The sequence below is a fragment of the Homarus americanus genome, unplaced genomic scaffold (assembly GCF_018991925.1).
Source record: "Homarus americanus isolate GMGI-L3 unplaced genomic scaffold, GMGI_Hamer_2.0 scaffold50924, whole genome shotgun sequence".
Classification (NCBI taxonomy): domain Eukaryota; kingdom Metazoa; phylum Arthropoda; class Malacostraca; order Decapoda; family Nephropidae; genus Homarus; species Homarus americanus.
The window spans coordinates 860,036-881,060 of record NW_024718094.1 but is presented as its reverse complement, the minus strand read 5'-3'; the positions used below and the strand labels follow the sequence as shown (position 1 = coordinate 881,060).

General features: G+C 39.0%; 1 protein-coding gene across 1 annotated transcript; it reads left to right on the top strand.

Moving 5' to 3' along the window:
• The first annotated feature begins 197 nt into the window (after positions 1–197).
• On the top strand, positions 198–20,340 carry LOC121859103. Its single transcript, XM_042355790.1, has 3 exons — positions 198–329; positions 15,953–16,095; positions 18,975–20,340. The coding sequence occupies exons 2-3, from the start codon at positions 16,002–16,004 to the stop codon at positions 19,565–19,567; spliced, it is 687 nt and encodes a 228-aa protein (XP_042211724.1). The 5' UTR covers positions 198–329; positions 15,953–16,001; the 3' UTR covers positions 19,568–20,340.
• Positions 20,341–21,025: the final 685 nt, after the last annotated feature.

The following is a 21,025-nucleotide window of genomic DNA, read 5'->3' as shown; positions in this document are numbered from 1 at the left end:
ACGAGGGGCGGTGCCAGGCTGGGCGGCGTAAGTGTCAGTGAGCGGCAGCGGAGGAGGCAGTGAGCGGTGTCTCGCCTCCAGCAGCGCGGGTAAGAATGCGTCCACACGTGCGTCGTAGTGGTGGCCGCGTGTGCCGCCCGTGTGCATGTCAGCAGTGGTGCGCCGGCGTCACCGTCTAGCCCGCCACTCGTGTGAACCGTGTGTGTGCGTGTGTGTGCGTGTACGCCTCGAGATGTGTGCGTGTTATGGCGGTGTGTCTACACAGGCGGAGTTCGGTCAGCAACCCACGTGCAGCCAGCCGTCTTCCTCCTCCCACAACACCTGAAACAGTATGTATATTTCACTGTTTTACATGAATCAAAACTGGTTTTATTCATAGTTGTGAGTTCATACAAACATCACTTTAACATATTGTAACACTGAAGTTACATAAATGCTAACTGCAGACATTCGACAACCACGCGCGAAATCCTAATCTGCTCTCTGATTGGCTACTGGCGTCCCCTACGGAGACTGACTCAGCCAATCAGCGAAAGCGCTTGGATCAATATACGGACCCACGAAGGCAAAGGCAAAACTCGTGAACTCGCTCCTGTATCAACATTTATATAAAATCCAAGTGAAGTAATATATGAGAAGGTTACACAAGAGGAGTTGCCAGAGGACGACCACTGGCGTGTGTATCTCTTGACACAGCAATGATAAGATAACACAGATATGGTTCAAGGGCGTCACTTTGAAATTCTATGTATATCCTGACCTTGACAACAATATGTTTCTATGTTTAAACTGGCAGGAGCACTTTCCTTCATCTGATATTTGACTCCTTTTACTGTGGAAATAATTAGGCTTCCTACTTTGAAAACAAAAGAAGCTCGTTTTTGTCCTTGAAGCTAAAATATAAGTTATCTTCTAGTTTTACACACGCACGTAGTCGGGATTTGTTTGTATACATTAATGCGCGCGCACAGTGTTTACAAGTTCACCATCCCGACTCCCCACTGATCACATTGTAGATATGTGCTCTCTTAACACTCTCTCTCTTTCTCTCTCTCCGTAAAGCATTGTCCCTATTTGATCATGAGTTACACACACGACACAGCAGCACAACCTTACTCATTACTTTCTTGCTGATGGTGATGAACAGCCAGCATATACTGTACAGTAAGTGATACCTGTTTCCAATGTAATAATAACTTAAATTCTTACCATTTGTTCAAACATCAATATGTTACTGTATAAAATTTGCCTCCTGTATAAATAAATGTTTCTGCTTGCATGAAACACATTTAGGACTTCGTTTTCATTCCCTTACATCTAATGTTAAGAGAACTAACACCAGCTGTGGAACTCCCTACCTGGGAGTGTTTTTCCTGTCATTACCTCCAGCAGTTCAGTCTTCCCACTTCAAATATCTTCAGTTTTTGGCATGGAGACGCCTCGGTCAATAGGTATAACAACAACACTTGTTTGATCTCTCCATACGCTTTATAATTTGTTTGGGAAAAAACTTCCACTCTCCTACACACTCTCCTGGCACTGATGTGATCATGACTGGCACTGATGTGATCATGGCTGGCACTGATGTGATCATGACTGGCACTGATGTGATCATGGCTGGCATTGATGTGATCATGGCTGGCATTGATGTGATCATGGCTGGCACTGATGTGATCGTGACTGGCACTGATGTGATCATGGATGGCACTGATGTGATCATGGCTGGCATTGATGTGATCATGGCTGGCACTGATGTGATCATGACTGGCACTGATGTGATCATGGATGGCACTGATGTGATCATGGCTGGCATTGATGTGATCATGGATGGCATTGATGTGATCATGGCTGGCACTGATGTGATCATGACTGGCACTGATGTGATCATGGATGGCACTGATGTGATCATGGCTGGCATTGATGTGATCATGGATGGCATTGATGTGATCATGGCTGGCACTGATGTGATCGTGACTGGCACTGATGTGATCATGGATGGCTCTGATATGATCACGTCTGGCTCTGATGACACAGTGATCATGTTTAGAACTGAAGTGACTGGGAATTTAGTGCTATTGAGTTTATGGCTGACACTGACGTGATCATATGTGACATTAATCTACGTAATGCCTGGCCCGCATGTGAGACACAGACCAAGTCATGCTTGTTTGGCTATAGTGGTAACGTTTTCTGTGTGTGTGTGGCTTAAGATGTAGAACCAGCTAATATTTAGGAATTAAGATAATAAAACCACCTGACGTGCACGGATTAAGATAATACAACCACTTGACGTGCACGGATTAAGATAATACAACCACCTGACGTGCACGGATTAAGATAATACAACCACTTGACGTGCACGAATTAAGATAATACAACCACTTGACGTGCACGGATTAAGATAATACAACCACTTGACGTGCACGAATTAAGATAATACAACCACTTGACGTGCACGGATTAAGATAACACAACCACTTGACGTGCACGGATTAAGATAATACAACCACTTGACGTGCACGAATTAAGATAATACAACCACTTGACGTGCACGGATTAAGATAATACAACCACTTGACGTGCACGGATTAAGATAATATACAACCACATTAAGATAATACAACCACTTGACGCACGGATAATACAACCACTTGACGTGCACGGATTAAGATAATACAACCACTGACGTGCACGGATTAAGATAATACAACCACTGACGTGCACGGATTAAGATAATACAACCACTTGACGTGCACGGATTAAGATAATACAACCACTTGACGTGCACGGATTAAGATAATACAACCACCTGACGTGCACGGATTAAGATAATACAACCACCTGACGTGCACGGATTAAGATAATACAACCACTTGACTGACGTGCACGGATTAAGATAATACAACCACTTGACGTGCACGAATTAAGATAATACAACCACTTGACGTGCACGGATTAAGATAATACAACCACCTGATGTGCACGGATTAAGATAATACAACCACCTGACGTGCACGGATTAAGATAATACAACCACCTGACGTGCACGGATTAAGATAATACAACCACCTGATGTGCACGGATTAAGATAATACAACCACTTGACGTGCACGGATTAAGATAATACAACCACCTGACGTGCACGGATTAAGATAATACAACCACTTGACGTGCACGAATTAAGATAATACAACCACTTGACGTGCACGGATTAAGATAATACAACCACCTGATGCACGGATTAAGATAATACAACCACCTGACGTGCACGGATTAAGATAATACAACCACTTGACGCACGGATTAAGATAATACAACCACTTGACGTGCACGGATTAAGATAATACAACCACTTGACTGATAATACAACCACTTGACGTGCACGGATTAAGATAATACAACCACCTGACGTGCACGGATTAAGATAATACAACCACTTGACGTGCACGGATTAAGATAATACAACCACTTGACGTGCACGGATTAAGATAATACAACCACTTGACGTGCACGGATTAAGATAATACAACCACTGACGTGCACGGATTAAGATAATACAACCACCTGACGTGCACGGATTAAGATAATACAACCACCTGACGTGCACGGATTAAGATAATACAACCACTTGACGTGCACGGATTAAGATAATACAACCACTTGACGTGCACGGATTAAGATAATACAACCACTTGACGTGCACGGATTAAGATAATACAACCACTTGATGTGCACGGATTAAGATAATACAACCACTTGACGTGCACGGATTAAGATAATACAACCACTTGACGTGCACGGATTAAGATAATACAACCACTTGACGTGCACGGATTAAGATAATACAACCACTTGACGTGCACGGATTAAGATAATACAACCACCTGACGTGTGACCTCAATAAAGAGAACCAGCTGACGTGTAACCTCAATAAAGAGAACCAGCTGACGTATAACCTCAATAAAGAGAACCGGTTGACGTGTAGAAGCTTCCAACGACGCTCTCAACCGATCACACATCACTACACCTCTCATTAACCCACAATGTCACATTATTTCACATTATTTGCTCTTGCCATGCTAAAAAATATATATTGTCTCGTTACCACAAAACTTTTTATTTATTTATTTATATATATATATATTTTTTTTTTCACTTCCTGAAGTGGAAAATTAGCATATGCTTTATTCTATCTATATGAACGTTTCTTGATACTAAGAAACCAGAATTCACTTTACATGAAATAAAAAGTTGAAATTTACCTGGAATAAGATAAATGCTCTCGTTATAATTCAGTTTACAGCGCCCTCACAGCTGTATAACTGGATATAATGGAATTTGCCCATGTACCAGTGTTTGTATTGCCTTAGTTATGTATCTTAAAGGGAGTAAGGCTTATAAAATCGACACCCAGTTGAGGGGTTGTAAGTGCGCGATATATGAATGAGAAAATAACAAATATTTTACCATTTGAGTCCTGTTCTAATGAGAATTTCATAGAATGGTGATGGTTTGTATGATTTTGGGTAACCCCCCCCCCCCCCAAAAAAAAAGAAAAAATACATAAATAAATAAATAAATAAACAAAATAAAACATCCTCAAAAATGTGTTATGGGTGGCAGCGATGCACTACCGGGGGGAGCATAAAAGAGCCATTGGTTTTCATGGCAACACCAGAATATATTAGGTAGTGCTGGCCTGGGAGGAGCAGCCCATGGATACTCCGTCAATTTGCTTATATAATTTACCAACATAAAAGACGCCTGTGTCGAGTTAAGTTAATAATATCTTATATCTTGTTTATTAATAAGAGATGCAGCCTGGAGCGAAATTAACACACACACACACACACACATAGTAAACACACACACACACACAGTAAACACCGATTTAAAATGGCAGATATTAAGGATACATTCTTAACCGGGAACAACTTTAGACAATATTAAGACAAGAAACTTTCCCCAATAAAAGGTGAGTATTGTAGAGGCAGACAAATGGAACCCGACACTGAGGGACTCTGGGTAAAATAACCTCCTTTAAACATCCACATTCTCCTGGGTCTTTGATAACGTGTCGCCTCGATGAACAGAGTTAACAACGGCACTCATCTGATCTTCCCCTGTGGTTTATATCAAATATTTTAGCGCCAAATCCGAAAGTTAACACATCACCTCGAGTTACCTGGTCAAGTTCATACTTTAACTTTAACTTTCCTTGGGGCTATTTATCATCAATTATCAAGGAAGAAAAGTGATCATCAGATAATAAGATAAAGTTCCGCCCACTACTCTGTTGAGATATCACTTCCTCCCTTACCACGTCTACTTACTCTTATGTTCTTATCTATAGACAAATTGTGTTGCTGAGATCATGGCGTGTGTTGTCTGAGTACCGTCTGCTGGTGATGGAATGAAGCAAGTATATCTGAATGAAATCATCGAAATCATCAAGTACTAAAACATGTTGCGGTAAATGAGCTGTGCACTGTGCAGTACATAGAGTCTTTCATGTATTAGACCGCAAGTTCCTCAATAAACACGTTCATGTGAGTGGTGTGTATTAAACTGCGGAGACTGAGGTACCCTTCCATGGTGTGTGTGTGTGTACACTTCTGGATCCAACTCCTAAACCTGCCAGCGGGAAGGCCCGACTTGGCTCAATCAGGTTCAACACAGGATCAGAGTAACGTGCAATAAAAAACGCGTTTCAAAGCTCGGGATTCAATCCACGGACAGATAAACCTTATGTCTGATCTGTCTGGGACTGACTCCGCCTGTCTAGCACAGATCTGGTAATGTCTGAAACTAAGATACAATCGTGGGTGGTCATGAAGGGTCTGGGGAAAAAGGCAAACTTGAGATAACTAAGTTTGGTGGGAGTTAGAGGACACACTCCAGCCCTCATCTGACCGCTGACGCCTGGAAACCCACAATAGGGGCGGCGCGCGCTCCCAGGGTCACGATCCTCCAAGATTCCTAAGATATACTGGATACGTATTCCGCTCTTCACTTCACTACGATGAATTAATAATTTTTTTCACTAACTTCAGTTTATAAAAAAAAATAGAATAAAAGACGTTACACATAACGATATAAATAATAAATATTACAATAGAAAGTAAATTATATAAAAACATTAACTTAACCTGACTCAAGACTAACCTCTTTCAATGAACATTATTATAGTAATTATTCTTATTCATTCCCAATTAATCTAAAAAACAAACCCTAACCTAGTCTACAGAAACATATCGAAACTAACCTAACCAACAAACTATCACACATACGCAGTGAATGGTTGCAATATAATACATTATGCCGTATGGACTGTTGCAATACCATACACATGCCTACTGTGCTGCTTCAATATTATACACACATCGCGTGTACTGTTGTACACAGGCCGAATGAACCATTAAATTATGACACACACACACGCACCAGGTTTGTAAATCAACATACAGTGTCATGAACCTGGATGCAGTACACACAGTCGAATGTTAAATCTAATGCTCGTGAGTGTACAGTAGTAAAAAACTTAAAATCATAGTTATTATCGTGATTCCAAAGGCGGGGTAAGACGCGGAAGTGCATGCTGTTTGTCCCAGAAATATTACAAGTTACACCTGTGTGCTCACCTTGCTGTAATACGCCTCAGATTCTCCAAGGTTTGTGTCCCCCCCCCAGCACAGGAGATGGCTACACTCATCTGGATGGATAGTTGCATGGTTGGTTGGTTGGATGGAAGGCTCACTTAAGCTCTGGCGATAGACGGTTAAGGTAAGTTAGGTTAAGAAAGCGTAAAGTTTGCCTAGGTTATACATCAGGCTGGTTAGGGTGGGGTGATTTAAGTTTAGTTAGGTTACGTTATCTTAGGTTAAATTTAGGGATAAGTTACGTTATCTTAGATCAGCGGAGGTTATTTGTCCAAGGTCTCAGAGCATCATCCAAACTGAATTCGAATCTGTCTGGGTCTTTTAAGATAGAAACATCCTGAGACGAAACGTTGGTTAGTTCTCGGCTAAAACGTTGATGACTCACTGAGGTTCCAGTCCTGATTGTCAAACGTTCTTACGACAAATTTTCCTCGTAACTCAAGCTGAAGCTATAATAGTACACTCATTTTGTTTACCTCAAGTTAAAGCACAAAATTAACACCCACAAATATTATCAAAATTACCTCATTTTACCTTAGATACGTTTACCTAGCACCAGTCAACGAACGAGAATGACGTAGGGAATCATTTGGCGCGCTCATTTTCTCTCTTAATTGGCGACAAGAGAATGCATCTACAGTAGTTAAGATATGTACAGTAGCTAAAACAACTTTTTGGGAGACAATATGAAACCATGGACGATAAATTTTGGTATTTGAGGGGTGTCACTAGCCACACGTGAATTTTGGAGCATATCGACCCCCGCAATACACATTGTCTCATAACATGCGACAAATGAACGCCTCTAGTTAAGGTAGATTTTCGAAGCAATCCATCTGCTCTTTTTGGACCTAATATTTTTGTTTCAGCTCAAGTCAACCAGATGAGGTACAACATTCCAATATCTTTAGTGACGAGGAACAAATATTCATCCTGCGAACGTTAGAGAATGTGGAGCAGCCGAGACCTCGCCATTCTTCTTCCGCTTCTCCCCCATAAGGGTGGCCCTCACTCGGAAAGGTTTTATCAGGCCCCTTCACAGACCCTGGCAACATGTGGAACTGATTGGTGAGGGTGAACGACAGGAGGTGAGGGCTGAGAGAGACGGGAGGAGGTGAAGGTTGATGGGGGGGAGGTGAGGACTGAGAAAGACGGGAGGAGGTGAGAGTTGAGGGAGGGGAGAAAAATTATGTGGGTTGAGATGTTTTTTTTTTAATTAGAGGTAGCGCAAAAGGATTAGAGGCCACAAAGGGTGTGTATAACAGACCCCGGTGGTCATAATATTATGGCATTGAATGTTACAGAGTATTTCAAATATACAGTAATGTTTGTTTAGTTCTGTACATAAAGGTTGACTCACAACTGCGTGAGTATAGCAGTGCGAGACAATATTCCAGGCCATACACTGTTATTCACATCTGCGTGAGAGGTACCGGTATTCAAGTACATTGTGTCTCGATCTATACATGAGAACTGACCTAGCTGCTAAGTGCAAAAGAGAGAATAAAAAAAAAAGGATACAATCTTAATGTCAGGTATCTTGCCATTAATAGATGAAGTGTTGTGCTATTTCACACAGTGTGCTTGGACCTGTCCTTAAAAGGTTCTATCTTTACACATTCAAAGTGTAGTCTTATGTCTGGCCACACACTCTACATATTAGTTCTGTTCACATCTGCTTGAGGAATATACTGCCAGGGGTACTTATATCTTAATCTTAGTCTAGTGGTTACAACATCTTGCAACCTAGTGATCTTGTTACTTGCTCCATATACATGTTTGATGTTTCACTTCATACATCTCATCATGGTAAACAATGGATTGACTAATGCCTGTTTGAACTTGTCTGCTTGCTTCAAATTCATCATCAAGTTCTTTCGTGATTAGGGGTCATAGCTCCAGGTTGAAGAAGCTACATGTCCAGAAAATTGAACGCAAACTTTCTCGGAGTGAGAATTGTGAACTCTTGGAACAACCTGCCAGAGTGTTGTGACGGCACCAAGTGTGAACTGTTTTAAGACAAGACCTGGTCAACACTGGAGCAGGTACAGATACATTTAGGAGCCAGTGCATGCCCAGTACTTGCCAACAGTGCGTAAGAGACGTGACCGACCGCCCAAGCGGCTAACGAGCCGATCAGTGGCGAAGAGGATAAAAGTAAAAGTAAAGTTTTAAGAGATCTTTTGGGTAGATCTAGATTGTATTCAACAGTGCCTTTGTTCGACGAGAGTTTGGCGAGAGCATCAACTCTGCCATATTCTCTGAGGCTTATGCGAGAGGGGGATCCACAACAGTTTGATCTTGACACCCCCGTCAACAAGATACGCATATGTGTGTCTGGCTTCAGAGACGATTATTTGCCCCTTTAGCTCTGTGTGTGTGTGTGTGTGAGAGAGAGAGAGAGAGAGAGAGAGAGAGAGAGAGAGAGAGAGAGAGACTCAGGAACGGAAAAGGGGCAACGTAAGAAAAAAAAACCCTGAGCCAATGGAGTAACACATAAGCCTAACTTAGCTTGACGTGATGCTAACTGATAATACACCTCTTGTTTCTTTGTGTATGAACCTCTGTTCTGCGTGGCAGTGAGAAGTGATACCACCCTCAGTATCAAGACCTGACTGAATTACTCACAATAGGCAAACTGTACTCCAAGCTTTGTCAATAAATTTGTTAAACTAAAACTAAAACTTGTTCAACATGCCCACTTTTATGCTGGTAAAAATACAAAATGTAAGACATATTAGTAAAAAAAATATCATTTTGAACAAACCCCAAAGGAGAGTACAGAAAACGCGTTGACCAAGTGTATCGCCAATACTCATATATTGACGTCATAGACGCCATAGAAAACGTTACTACCGCCATATCCGAGTGCAACAGTGTTGTTTTGAGTGATCGGTGAATAAAGATGGATGCGAATTTAGTAACAAATCAAACGTGGGAGGTACTAAACATGACCTGGTAGCCGGATATTATGACACCCTAATATATGCAGAGTCTAGGAAAATAAACTTATAAGATATTGGGGCATCTGAGCTCCCGCGGTCAGTGCGAAACTCCAAGAAACGAGATGGCCATCGATTTCCTACATTTTTGTTTATTATTTATTGGGCACTCCCCTACATCCTTGTGTAAGGTGAAGCGCAGAAGCGTTTACAGCGCCCGACAGGGAAGCATGCTAAGTTTATGCTTGCCTTATGTCTCATGAGTTAAGGGCGTAGAAGCCTGAGGAGTCAATGGTTTATGTCTAAGCAAGTTATTGGAAGCTCCAACAACTTGTCCCTGAATACGAATTCGCAACTTTCGATTTACAGCAGGTACCTACTTTGCTGCTAGGTGAACAGAGACCAAGGGGACTAGGAAGAGTGTCCAAACAACTTCCGCCGGCCCGGGAATCGAACCCGTGACATCTCGCTTGCTAAGCAAGAGCGGTGAGATAAAACAGTCAGGATAAGTCAGTTCGGAGACTCATTCCCGTGACTCAGTTTCACTTTGTCCACAACTGTACTTGCCATTTCACAAAGGCCGATCAGTGACAAAGAGGATAAAATTAATGTTTAGAACAGTTGAAAACTATTCACAACTTCCCTATTACTAGCAAAGCTCCAGTTTCACCGAGTTATGTTATGTTGTGTTCCCTAGGATGGCCCAGATCATAAAATCACGTGATGTGATATGTCATGTGCAAGGGTTCATGGGGAGAACTTGGCTATCAGGAACTTTTCAGCATGTTTTCTCTCGTCTGACGCAACGGAGAGAGCGTGTCCAACCTTAGCATACTACTTTCACGCTTCCTTTTTATGAAAGTATGTGAGCGGTTAAATATACTACTGTACTTAAAAATATAAAATAAAGATATTTAAGCGTCACTGAAACTGTCAGAGCAGTGGAACATTTGAACTGGGGCAGGCGCGAGCAGGTGGGTCTCTTAACTTAATAGGCGTAGCCTCTTCAGTGCAGTGTGCTGCTGTACTCCCACCTCACTAACTTACAAAACTAATTTACACCACTCTCCTTGTCTGGCCCGCTGTGGCTTCTACTGCTTACTTGTACCCTCGTGCCCCTAGAGACGTGAGGGGCAAAAATACAGTAATTAATGTGTGAATGAGTAAATGGGTCACTCAGTCCGTAGAGGTCATATCCGTGTTAACCCGAACAGATTGACCTCAACAAAACCGGATGAAGGGGTTTGGGATCACAAATTGGGCCACCATGGTAATTTTTAGACAATAAGAGTAATGGGTCATATCTATTTACTGAACATGTCGTGTGTGTGTTATTTGCATGATACTAAACACGAAAATGGAAGCAACAATGCACAAAACCTAACAGGACCTGACCTAGCCAAACTAACCTATTTACCTTACTTCCTAACCGTGCAGCACCCGGCATATTAAGCAGAAAGAACTTACAGTACTTTGATATCTGGTATCAATGAAAACAACTACTGTATCTTGAAGCGGCATTGTGTAAGTTTACGTTGTTTTTTGTTTTTTTGTGGACCTAAGAGTACGATTGATTGTTGCACTGAAACATATATCTCCTTGTCAGTTCTCTGCCGCATTTTGAACACTTGAACGTCCTGCCAACTTGTCCATGTTGACAGATGATCTCTTGAAGACGTTCTTATCCTCCACAAGCACAGGTAACGTGTGATACGATACCGAACACTACGCGATAAGAACGTCTTTGAAAAACTAAGGTTTTTCTCTCCCAGTCCTCCTTGAGGAAGAACAATAAAAAATCGGAAATGTATCAAAACCCACAATATGGGATTCGATTCTAACGTGTTTCTCATCATTTATACATAAAAAGGTTTAAGAACTTATTGCGCCTAAAGATAAAAACAATGGGTGTTTGCAGACAATAAACTCACGAATCTGAATAATGAAGCCTATAAGAAAAAAAAATAATCAAGCCTATGATGGTTAAAAAAAAATTGAAAATTGAAGCCTATGATAGAACACATATGAGAGGCTCCGTCGTCTATTTACTGATGTACAAGCTAAGTGAAACCGGATTCAGAATATATTAGTTTAGGAGTAGACGACAAAAGGCGACGCCACAGCAGAATTTTCGGCGCACTATTTACTGTAAATAATTATTTTTATTTTATTTTTTATGTACAAAGAATGTATTTTTACCCCGCAATTTCCATTCTTCATGTCATGTCGATTGTATTAGTTAGTATCATCAAAAGAACTGTGGAAAATATGAACAAAATCCACAAACTCCTGGTGCTAACCGTCTGCTCCACCATTACCGCATTGAGTCAACCATTCTTATCAGATATACAGTATTCATATTCGTTAATTTTTTATTCTCCGTGAAACCAAACAGAAAGTGATTTTATGCCCTAAATGCCTAAAATATAGCCAGAAAATAATCTTCCGGGACTGCAACTGGACACCTATGTACTGTAAAGCTTACCCTTGACCGGCTGTACTTAATCAAATTTCTAGAATTAGCATAGCCAACTTAATCAAATTCTCAAACTGATAATCACGAACTCAATACAGTACACGATATCTATTACCGTAAACGTTCGACAAAAACCTTAGCTTAACCTGACCTTACCATATTTTCCAAATCAAGACTGGACACTGATGAATATCCAACGAGATGTTATTTCGGAATAGCACACATTCCACACTTGCGACCGGTGATAATACGAAACACTATCATTAATTCTTAACGTTTCGGACGTGCTGAGAATGAATAAAATATGTTACAAGTTTAAGTACATAAATTATAAAGTTCGAACATAATGCCAATTTAAATTCAAAAGATATAAATCCTAAACTGATACAATTCAACAAAATAAAACACTAGTGGTTAATCCACAGAACAACTCATGGCGAGTGTGTAGCTGACGATTTGATTCAATTATATAAGTATTTCTTGCATAAAACTTATTTTAAATCCGATAAATATGTACTAAATGCTAAGATCACATGTCAAAAGTAATTAAACTGCCATGGTGAAATGAAAACTAGATAATACGTAAAAAATCCAATGGTATAAATCCTAGTCCACAATAATTAAAATTAAAAGACAAAAAGGACTTTCCCTTCTTGGGTAGTGAATAACGACAGTACTAAAACTAGAGTACTGTGCAAGTTAAACTACTGTACAGTATTGCAATTACTATATACTATTACAATGATACCAAAAAATGAAAGTCCAAACAAAAACTAAAAAAAAAAATACACAGGTTATACATTAAAACTTTACAGTTGGTTAGCGATTTCATAATTTCAAAGTTTTGACTAAAGCTACGATTCCATATATGCGTTTGCATTAAGCGTTTGAATTAAATTAAAATGCCTTGGACAATGGACACCCGTTTCCATTTGCAGTTGCATATTCTATCTTAGAGGGAACAGGACAAGAAAAATGGCTCCCAGTTCATCGAAGCTACATTTATATGAACAGGATGATTTGCTATTATCCTGGTTTTGTATATGATCATGCGTAATGCAAAGGGAAAACGGTCAAGGAAACATAAGATGGTGGTTGCATAAGTTGCTGCTGAATCGGTCCTAATTTGGAGCCTACAGTACTTTGGTAAAAGAGCTAAGCTGTTGCAGGTGCTCTATCTCTCTGAATAACTGAGATGCCGTAGTGCAGGCACCAGTCTGGTGGCCCTCCTTTGGACATTTTCAGTCAACTGTCAGTCTCTAGAATATCATGGAAACCAGACGTACGAGGGGCTGGCCGTCTAGATATCTGAACGACCTTCTTTTAAGACCTAATAATTTAGTTGCTTGATTCACCTTCTTCTCACAATGGCCCGAGAACTTCAATTCATTGTCAGTATACACAGCCAGGTCCTTTTCAAATCGGTCTCTATTAATGTAGTTTCCCAAAGGAAACAAACCATTCCATGGCACTGCACAATGGAAGACGATTAGGTAAAATAAGCCTAAATACAGCTTACATGAACACTCGTAATACCGAGTAGTGAAAATCAGGTTATCCAATAATCCAAAGCGCAAATGTTGACGCAATTTGACTTACATGGGGCTACTTCACTCTAGCGAGCAATATTTCACCCTTTTACTTATACGTTAAACGGTTGGTGTAAGACTAACTTAGTGGTTAACAGCTATTACGTTGTAAACAAAGCAAAATATTATTTTAAAGAGTTTGAAGTCACTGACCAATTCCTCGAAGAACTATGCTGCTACATGTGATATATTATCCAGCCAGTCCACAGTAGTACGCCACTAAATAGGTTTACCATGACGTTACAACAGTTGTCACGACTCGTTGACCGGACAAAACACAACTCAGTCACAGCCGAGCATAAAATTCATGATTAAATTAAACTACGTATATTCTATATACTAATAACTTAAGCTAAGTATTATAGAAACTCGTTATTCATATATCTTTATCGCTGAAATAATTACCGCTTCCCATCTTGACAAAAGAATTAATATTAAAACATTTTTAAGGGAAACAAGAAAGCATGGTTTCCCGTTCCGAACTTCCGTGACCCCAGTCAGTTAAAGGATCCCTGTGGCAGGTTAGGCCTCGCTAGTGTGTTTAGTGAATGTAGAAAGTGTCCAGATTTGTCTGCAACGGAAACATTACGGTAAATTTGCACTTCCACCTCTCACTCTGTTAGAAAGTAAAAAATATAATTTTCTAGTGTATTTGTGTGTGTTTATAACGATTAGGACCTTCATTTCCGTCCGAAATTGACCGGGTTTTTTTATCGATTTTTTTTCGTGGGACGTTTTTCGACAAAAATTAATGGCTAAGCGAATAAAAAATACACCAAAACACTAGAAAAACAAAAACCAAACCTAACCTAACTGACTCACCATATGATGGAATCACCTATTTCTTACCTTATTGGGCTGGTTCTTGTTTGTCGTTGGATTCTGTGGTTTTTACCCAACGCCACACATGTTGTTCCTTGCGATACTTCATTCAGTCTTGCTCTTAAGACACTTTACTGAGGTTGGAAGAACACCATGCGATCGAGAAAATGCTCTAGTTTCTTCGATTTTTCCCCAAAACTCTCAATCAGCTCCATATAATTGAAGTGACACCCATCACAGACTTCCATGATCAGAAATGAAGTTGAATTTCGAAATATGAGACCCAAAATAAAAATAGATTTTGATTGGGCCAAAAATACAGCGAATTGAACCACAAATCATTTTAATTGGTTGCAAAAATAAAACGCTTTTGATTGGTTGCGTGACGTGTACGGGAACACATGCGCGTGATGATTACTCAAGGAGACGCAGTGTGAGAGGTGAGGTAAGTGATAATGAGGGATTGTTTTTTTTTTTTTACGGGAATTAGCCCAACCGGGCACAGGTCAAACGACCTGTTAGATAATAGAGAAAATTTTGGATATGCTATCTCCGTTATTATACATTTGCGACGGTAATGTAATAGATGAAAATGATCTTAAAATTAGACGTTTTATTAGAATATGATAATAGATTAGTGGTAGGAATGTGGAATGTTTAAACGCAAAAATACCAACATTACCGGTATTTGTTGGTTTGGTGATGACGTTCGTGTTTTTTTTTAATGAAAAATTTTTGGGGTGTGTATTTTGGTTTGTTTCCGAAAAATTTTACGTTACTGAGAAACGGTAAAATCGTCATTTCCTTGAAAACCACTAATTTCCCAAGGAAATGAAGCGTCAGTAATCTCAATCTTGCCAGAAACTAACCATGGAATTATTATTGTTTGGTCATGTAGCGAATTTTAGGATTTTATATTTTGGAATCAGTAGTTTAGGCAATTCTAAGACTCGTTTCTTCTGTATCATTTCTTTCGCAAATGATTACTTTCCGAGAAAATTGCAATATTTTTTGGAAAACCGTCGTATTTTTTTCTTAAGGCGTTTTTTTGTAGATGCACGGAATAGCTAACATGTTAGCTTTCCCGGACTGTCATTAAAAAAATACGACCGTCACCGTACCCGCATCTTGGGAATAACTATTGTTCAACACAGTACTGTAATTAAACTGGCCTGAAACATACTTAAATTATAGAGTGTAGATTACAGCAATTCCAAAACTTTAAATTCATTTACAGTTTTAGTTACTGTATACAGTAATTGTACTGTACTGTATACAGGTTGATACAGATTTACACTTATTTACTTAATATTCCCAAGTTGTTATTTGGGTATTTCTACTCGACTGTTGGTGCCTATAAAATGTTTTCTTTATTTACCTTTAATTAGTTGAATGGGTTTGGTGTTTCTCATGTTTAAATTTTGGACTAATTATTGTATATTTTGCAAATTACGATAACTACAGGTGAAGAGGAATAACTTGGGCCGAAGGTGGAGAGCAGGCTAGCACCAGCATGGAACCTATCTCGATCAAGACAGCTATTCACCTCCTCGACAACATCAGCAGACGGTTTAAAGATGCTGAACGCAAACTCAGCCAACAGAGAGGTCAGAACCACTGTAAAATAATGTTTAAAGAGAATGGATGAGGAAGGAGGGAGACAAATTAGTTTTCTGTAAAATAAGAGGTCAAATGGATTGGAATAGGAAAGATGGAAAAACAAGTGAAGGAAAAAAGGTATAAGGGCATGCTTTTTGAAATTCAGAATGAAAGGACAAACAACCAAAATAGGTTAAAATGTGTACTAGTGCACTTGGCTGGGCCCCTTCTTCCCTGATGAGACACTACTATGTACAACGTAGGAGTGTCAGTGCCTTGTTAAAGGGAATTTATTTAAAGGCCTTCTTCAGCCCCCCCCCCCCCAAAAAAAAAATCCAATCTTGGTACTGTATTGGTAACTGAATTTCATGTATAAAAATTATGAAATTACCAATTTTCCTAAATTTAATTGAAAAATATAAGCCCCCATAAAACACTAGGTATTTGGTTAAGTAGCCATGGTGTCACCAGAGGAAAAATGACTGCACACCTCAATTAGTAGTTACAATCATTCATGTAATGTACTGTACTGGATTAGAATTTCAAATTTCGTTCGTTAGTTACCGATACATTTACTGGTAAGGTGCTCCTCTACTTAAGAATGTTCAACTTACAAACATTCAGAGATACAAGCATCATCATTGAGGGGGGTGACCTGCTAGAACAGGTGTTTAATGTGGATGAGACTGGATTATTTTGAAGAAAATTCCAGATATAACAAACATTACCTAAGAGAAGAGTGAACCAGGTTTAAAGGCTGTATTAAAGGGTATAGCTGTACTAAATATCCATAATCTTTTACAATATGTTTGGTATCTACAAGAGTAAAGTTGGACTTACAAACAAGCCTCAGGAACGTAACTCGTTCGTAGGTAAAGGAGCACCTGTAATTATAATAGGTAAATATTTACTTTCACACCCATCTCACGTTCGATAAAAAACTTACCATATTTTGATGGTCCAGACAATTCTAAGACACCTTTCTTCTATTACGATATCGTCGCAAATAGGTTTGCAAACAAACTTGATAAACCTTACCTAACTTTCCTAGTTGGGTGCTTCGCCCCCAGAGTAATTTGCGACGATATCGTTATAGAAGAAAAGTGTCTTAGAATTGTCTGGACTATCAAAATATGGTAAGTTTTTTATCAAACGTGAGACGGGTGTAAAAGTAAATAAATACCTTATAATATTGTATTGTACACTTACCCAAATTAAGAATGCCAAATATTGTTAATAAACTATTATTAGTACAGGTAGCTCCATAGTTCAGTTAGTAGAGTATTCACCTCACAAACAAAAGTTGTGGTTTCAAAACTGACCAGAGGGAAGGATTAGGTACCTCCTTGTACACCTACCTTTGTGCACTCAGCAGTAAATGAGTACAGTACACTATTGGGTGCAGTTGCCGATGGTGGAACAAGTCTTTGGCTGATTAGCACCGGTCTATCCATGGTATATCATTACTGTACAGGGAAAAGGCTTGTAGTATGTATAATAAAAGTAACTTAATTCATAATTTTTTCATATACAGTATACATACTGTACTGTACTTCCCAATCAAGGGAAAGCTGTCTTGGCAACTGCCTGCCTGTTTTTTTTTTTTTTTTTTTTTTTTTTGAGGGGGGAATAGCCCACCCGGGCCTAGGTCATTGACCCACATCAGAGCCTAGGGGACGAAAAAATATGAAAAAGAAATTAAAAATAGAAAAGGAAAAGGTTATACGTATTAATCTACACCACAAAGATGCTGGAAAACCAGCTTTTTAAAGTGAGACAGATTGTATGAGTGTGGAAACACAGAAGAAAACAGATCATTCCACAGTTTGGCTGTGTGAGGAAAGAAGGATGTACTATAACGGGTTATTCTGGTGTGACCGACATCCTCAGAGAAATGGTGGGCACCGTGGGTAAGATGTGTTACGAGCCCACGGCCTTGCCGGCAGTACACAAGATGCCAAATCCACTGAACATTGTCTGTTAAAGTAACTGTAAAAGAGAGAGAGTGAAGCAACATTGCGGCGAAGAGAAAGGGAAGAAAGATTGTCAACTAAAGGAGTTAATAAGACGAAATGCCTTTGAATCCACCATATCTAACAGTTGGGCAGAAGAAGAACCACCCCAGATATGAGAGCAGTACTCCAAGTTTGGATGAATGAATCCCTTATATACTTGAAACAACTGCTCAGGAGTGAAGTAGCTACGGCATCTGTACAGGTCATAGGTGCGGTTATTGGTCAGTTATCATTCAGCTTATCATAGGTACATTCCAAAAGTCAACCCCACTTTAATTTTTACTTTATTATTTACAGTTGTTGAGAAAAAAAAAAAACGACCAGTAACTATACTGAAAGAATTTTTCTCCCTTACTGATTACTGTTACAGTACTGTACAGACTGAGTTTTTGAAGACTTTCTCTGCTGATAGCACTCTGGGCAGTGGAAAGGCTAATTAGATGTTTATATCTTAAACAGATACTTGTGCCAAAACGATGATGATGATTTTTTCTCAAAGTTTTTAACCATTTTATGGAAACTACTAACAGTAACATTGAAAAGTAATGGAATTGGCCTTTGAGGAATTTTTTGTAGCTCTTTATTTATATTATATCATTATATATTCTTAATACCTGTTTTATATCAGTACAAGTACAATACTCATAAATTGCACTTTAACATCAGAATACAATATAAATTTATACAGTTTAAGTCTTTATATGATATGATGATGTAAAAACACTTACACCATGCAGCGAGACATACAGTGTTAGCCAGTTTATGGTGTATGTACTGTATTCATAATATTACAGTACAGTACTGTACATTATAGCATTATATACGAGTTTAATTTGCACAAAAAAGTATTAAAAGAAGCCTGTCTCTTCCAGTTAATTGTGCCATCCTTACTTTAGAATTGGCAACACTGCATGATCCTCACATGAGAGAGACATTGGCTGTCTGCCATCAAGCCCAAGATTATGGTACAGAAAAACTCTCAACTTATAATGAAATCCATGCACGTTTTATCCAAGTATCCAAGTCATGTATACCACAGGAAGAACTTCAAAACATACCCCAAGAAACACAGGGGTCTGCACTCCAGGAACCACAATTGTTGATGACCTCCAACTGCCCAGTCAACCAGAATCCCAAGCCCCAAGAGTCACAGGACCCTCAGCCATCTTCTGATCATGACTTGCAGAGAGTTATGGTAGAAATTAAGCAGCAGGATGAGAACATTCCAGATGAACCATCTAAGCTAGTAAACAGTGAAATTGTAGATCCTGCAGACATTGATCCACACAATCACCATTGTAACAATTCAAATAGAGGTAACGTTACTCCAGGCCAGTTACCTCAGGATGAATTTCCAGCTAATTATGCTGTCAATTCTGTGTCATGTTATTTTGATGGACTATCAGAAGAAGGTATCCAGCCACCCAACTCTTCACCTTTAGGAGATTTAAGGGAAGAGGTTTAACTGATGCCTCTTATTCCACTGGACTGCATAAAATGGGTGTAAAAATCACCGTACTTGTTAGCATACCCTTCTTTTTATAATCAAAGCAGACATCTGAAGAAATCAGATATGAAGAATAGGCAGTAAATTTGATTACTTAGTTTATAAGAGTAGAAAAGGTATTGCCTTCATACAATCTTAATGTATAATTTAAGTTCCTTTGTTGTTTTGACAATATGAAGTTTTCATTTTTTCATTGTGAGGGAATTATGACAGGTATAGAAGAATAAAATATCCACCTCAGAATAATCTGTAGTTTGAGCTGAAAATTTCATGGTACCTGTAGCACAAGGTTTTTTTTTTTTTTTTTTAGGTATAGGGCTAAATATATCCACGGGTTCAATGGAGAAAGTTTACCATACACAACACAAAAAATCCATTTTAATTTTTATGTAACCTTCCTTTATTATTTTGCCTTGAAATGTTAAGTACCCAAGGCAGTGCAGTTTTCTCTTAATTTCAGCACCCAATACTAATCTAACTGGATAGCATTACCCCATACTTGAAAAGGGAAATCCTATTTATTAAAAAATTTACAGCCACATTCCTATACTGTAACGAGTTATTAAAAACATTAAACACAAACACACCTAACTTCACTCACTCACAAGTGACTCCATGCAGGCAGTATTATTACAAGGGGTCTATTGGTTATGAATGGGTTCCGTTCCTGAGGAAGTTTTTAAGTCGGATTTGTACGTAAGTTGGAACACATGCTATGTGCATACCGTACTTACAGAACTATGTTTAAAATCCCATTATATCATAGCCTAAGCCCTTATATACATCTAAAATCACTTAATTTGAGAGATAAGAAGAAATAGAATGATAAAATACTGTACATTAAATGAAAGTAAAAAATAAGTCATCAGGTAAATAAAATACTGTAAATTTCAAGTTTAACTCCGTTCATATCAGAAGGCATTCATAAGTCGGGGACCCCCTGTACGTATATGAAAAAAATTATAATCCCTAAATTCCATGGGACTTGATATTTTGCACTAGTAAGTTTATTATACTGACACCAAGAGTTGCTACTTGTGAATTTTTTGAGGGAATCTGTTATTTGCAATTTTATTTGAAAAATTTTGTGACAATCATTCAGGCTTTGTGCTACTGCAATTTTTATTTCCAATAATTTAGGAAAATAATCTCTCTTTTTTTCATATTTTTCTGATTTGTTTAAGCAAGAATTGTTTCACTAGGAAATAAATGTACGTACCCTGGTACATTTTTTTTATCCCATAAGAGATGTGTAGATTCTCATTTTATAATGGAAAGATGTAATCTTGTTGTAAGAACAGTACAGTACAGTATCTGATCTTACACCAATATATCAAGGGTTTGAGTCCTGCTTGGCCCAGACACATGAGAAGGGTGTTATCCAGTGTGGCCTTCCCAAACATCACAGATTTGCAA

Coding starts and splice junctions, on each gene's coding strand:
- LOC121859103 (XM_042355790.1), top strand. CDS start 16,002: ATGGAACCTATCTCGATCAAGACAGCTATTCACCTCCTCGACAACATC. Junction 16,096..18,974: donor CAAACTCAGCCAACAGAGAG/GTCAGAACCACT, acceptor TGTCTCTTCCAG/TTAATTGTGCCATCCTTACT.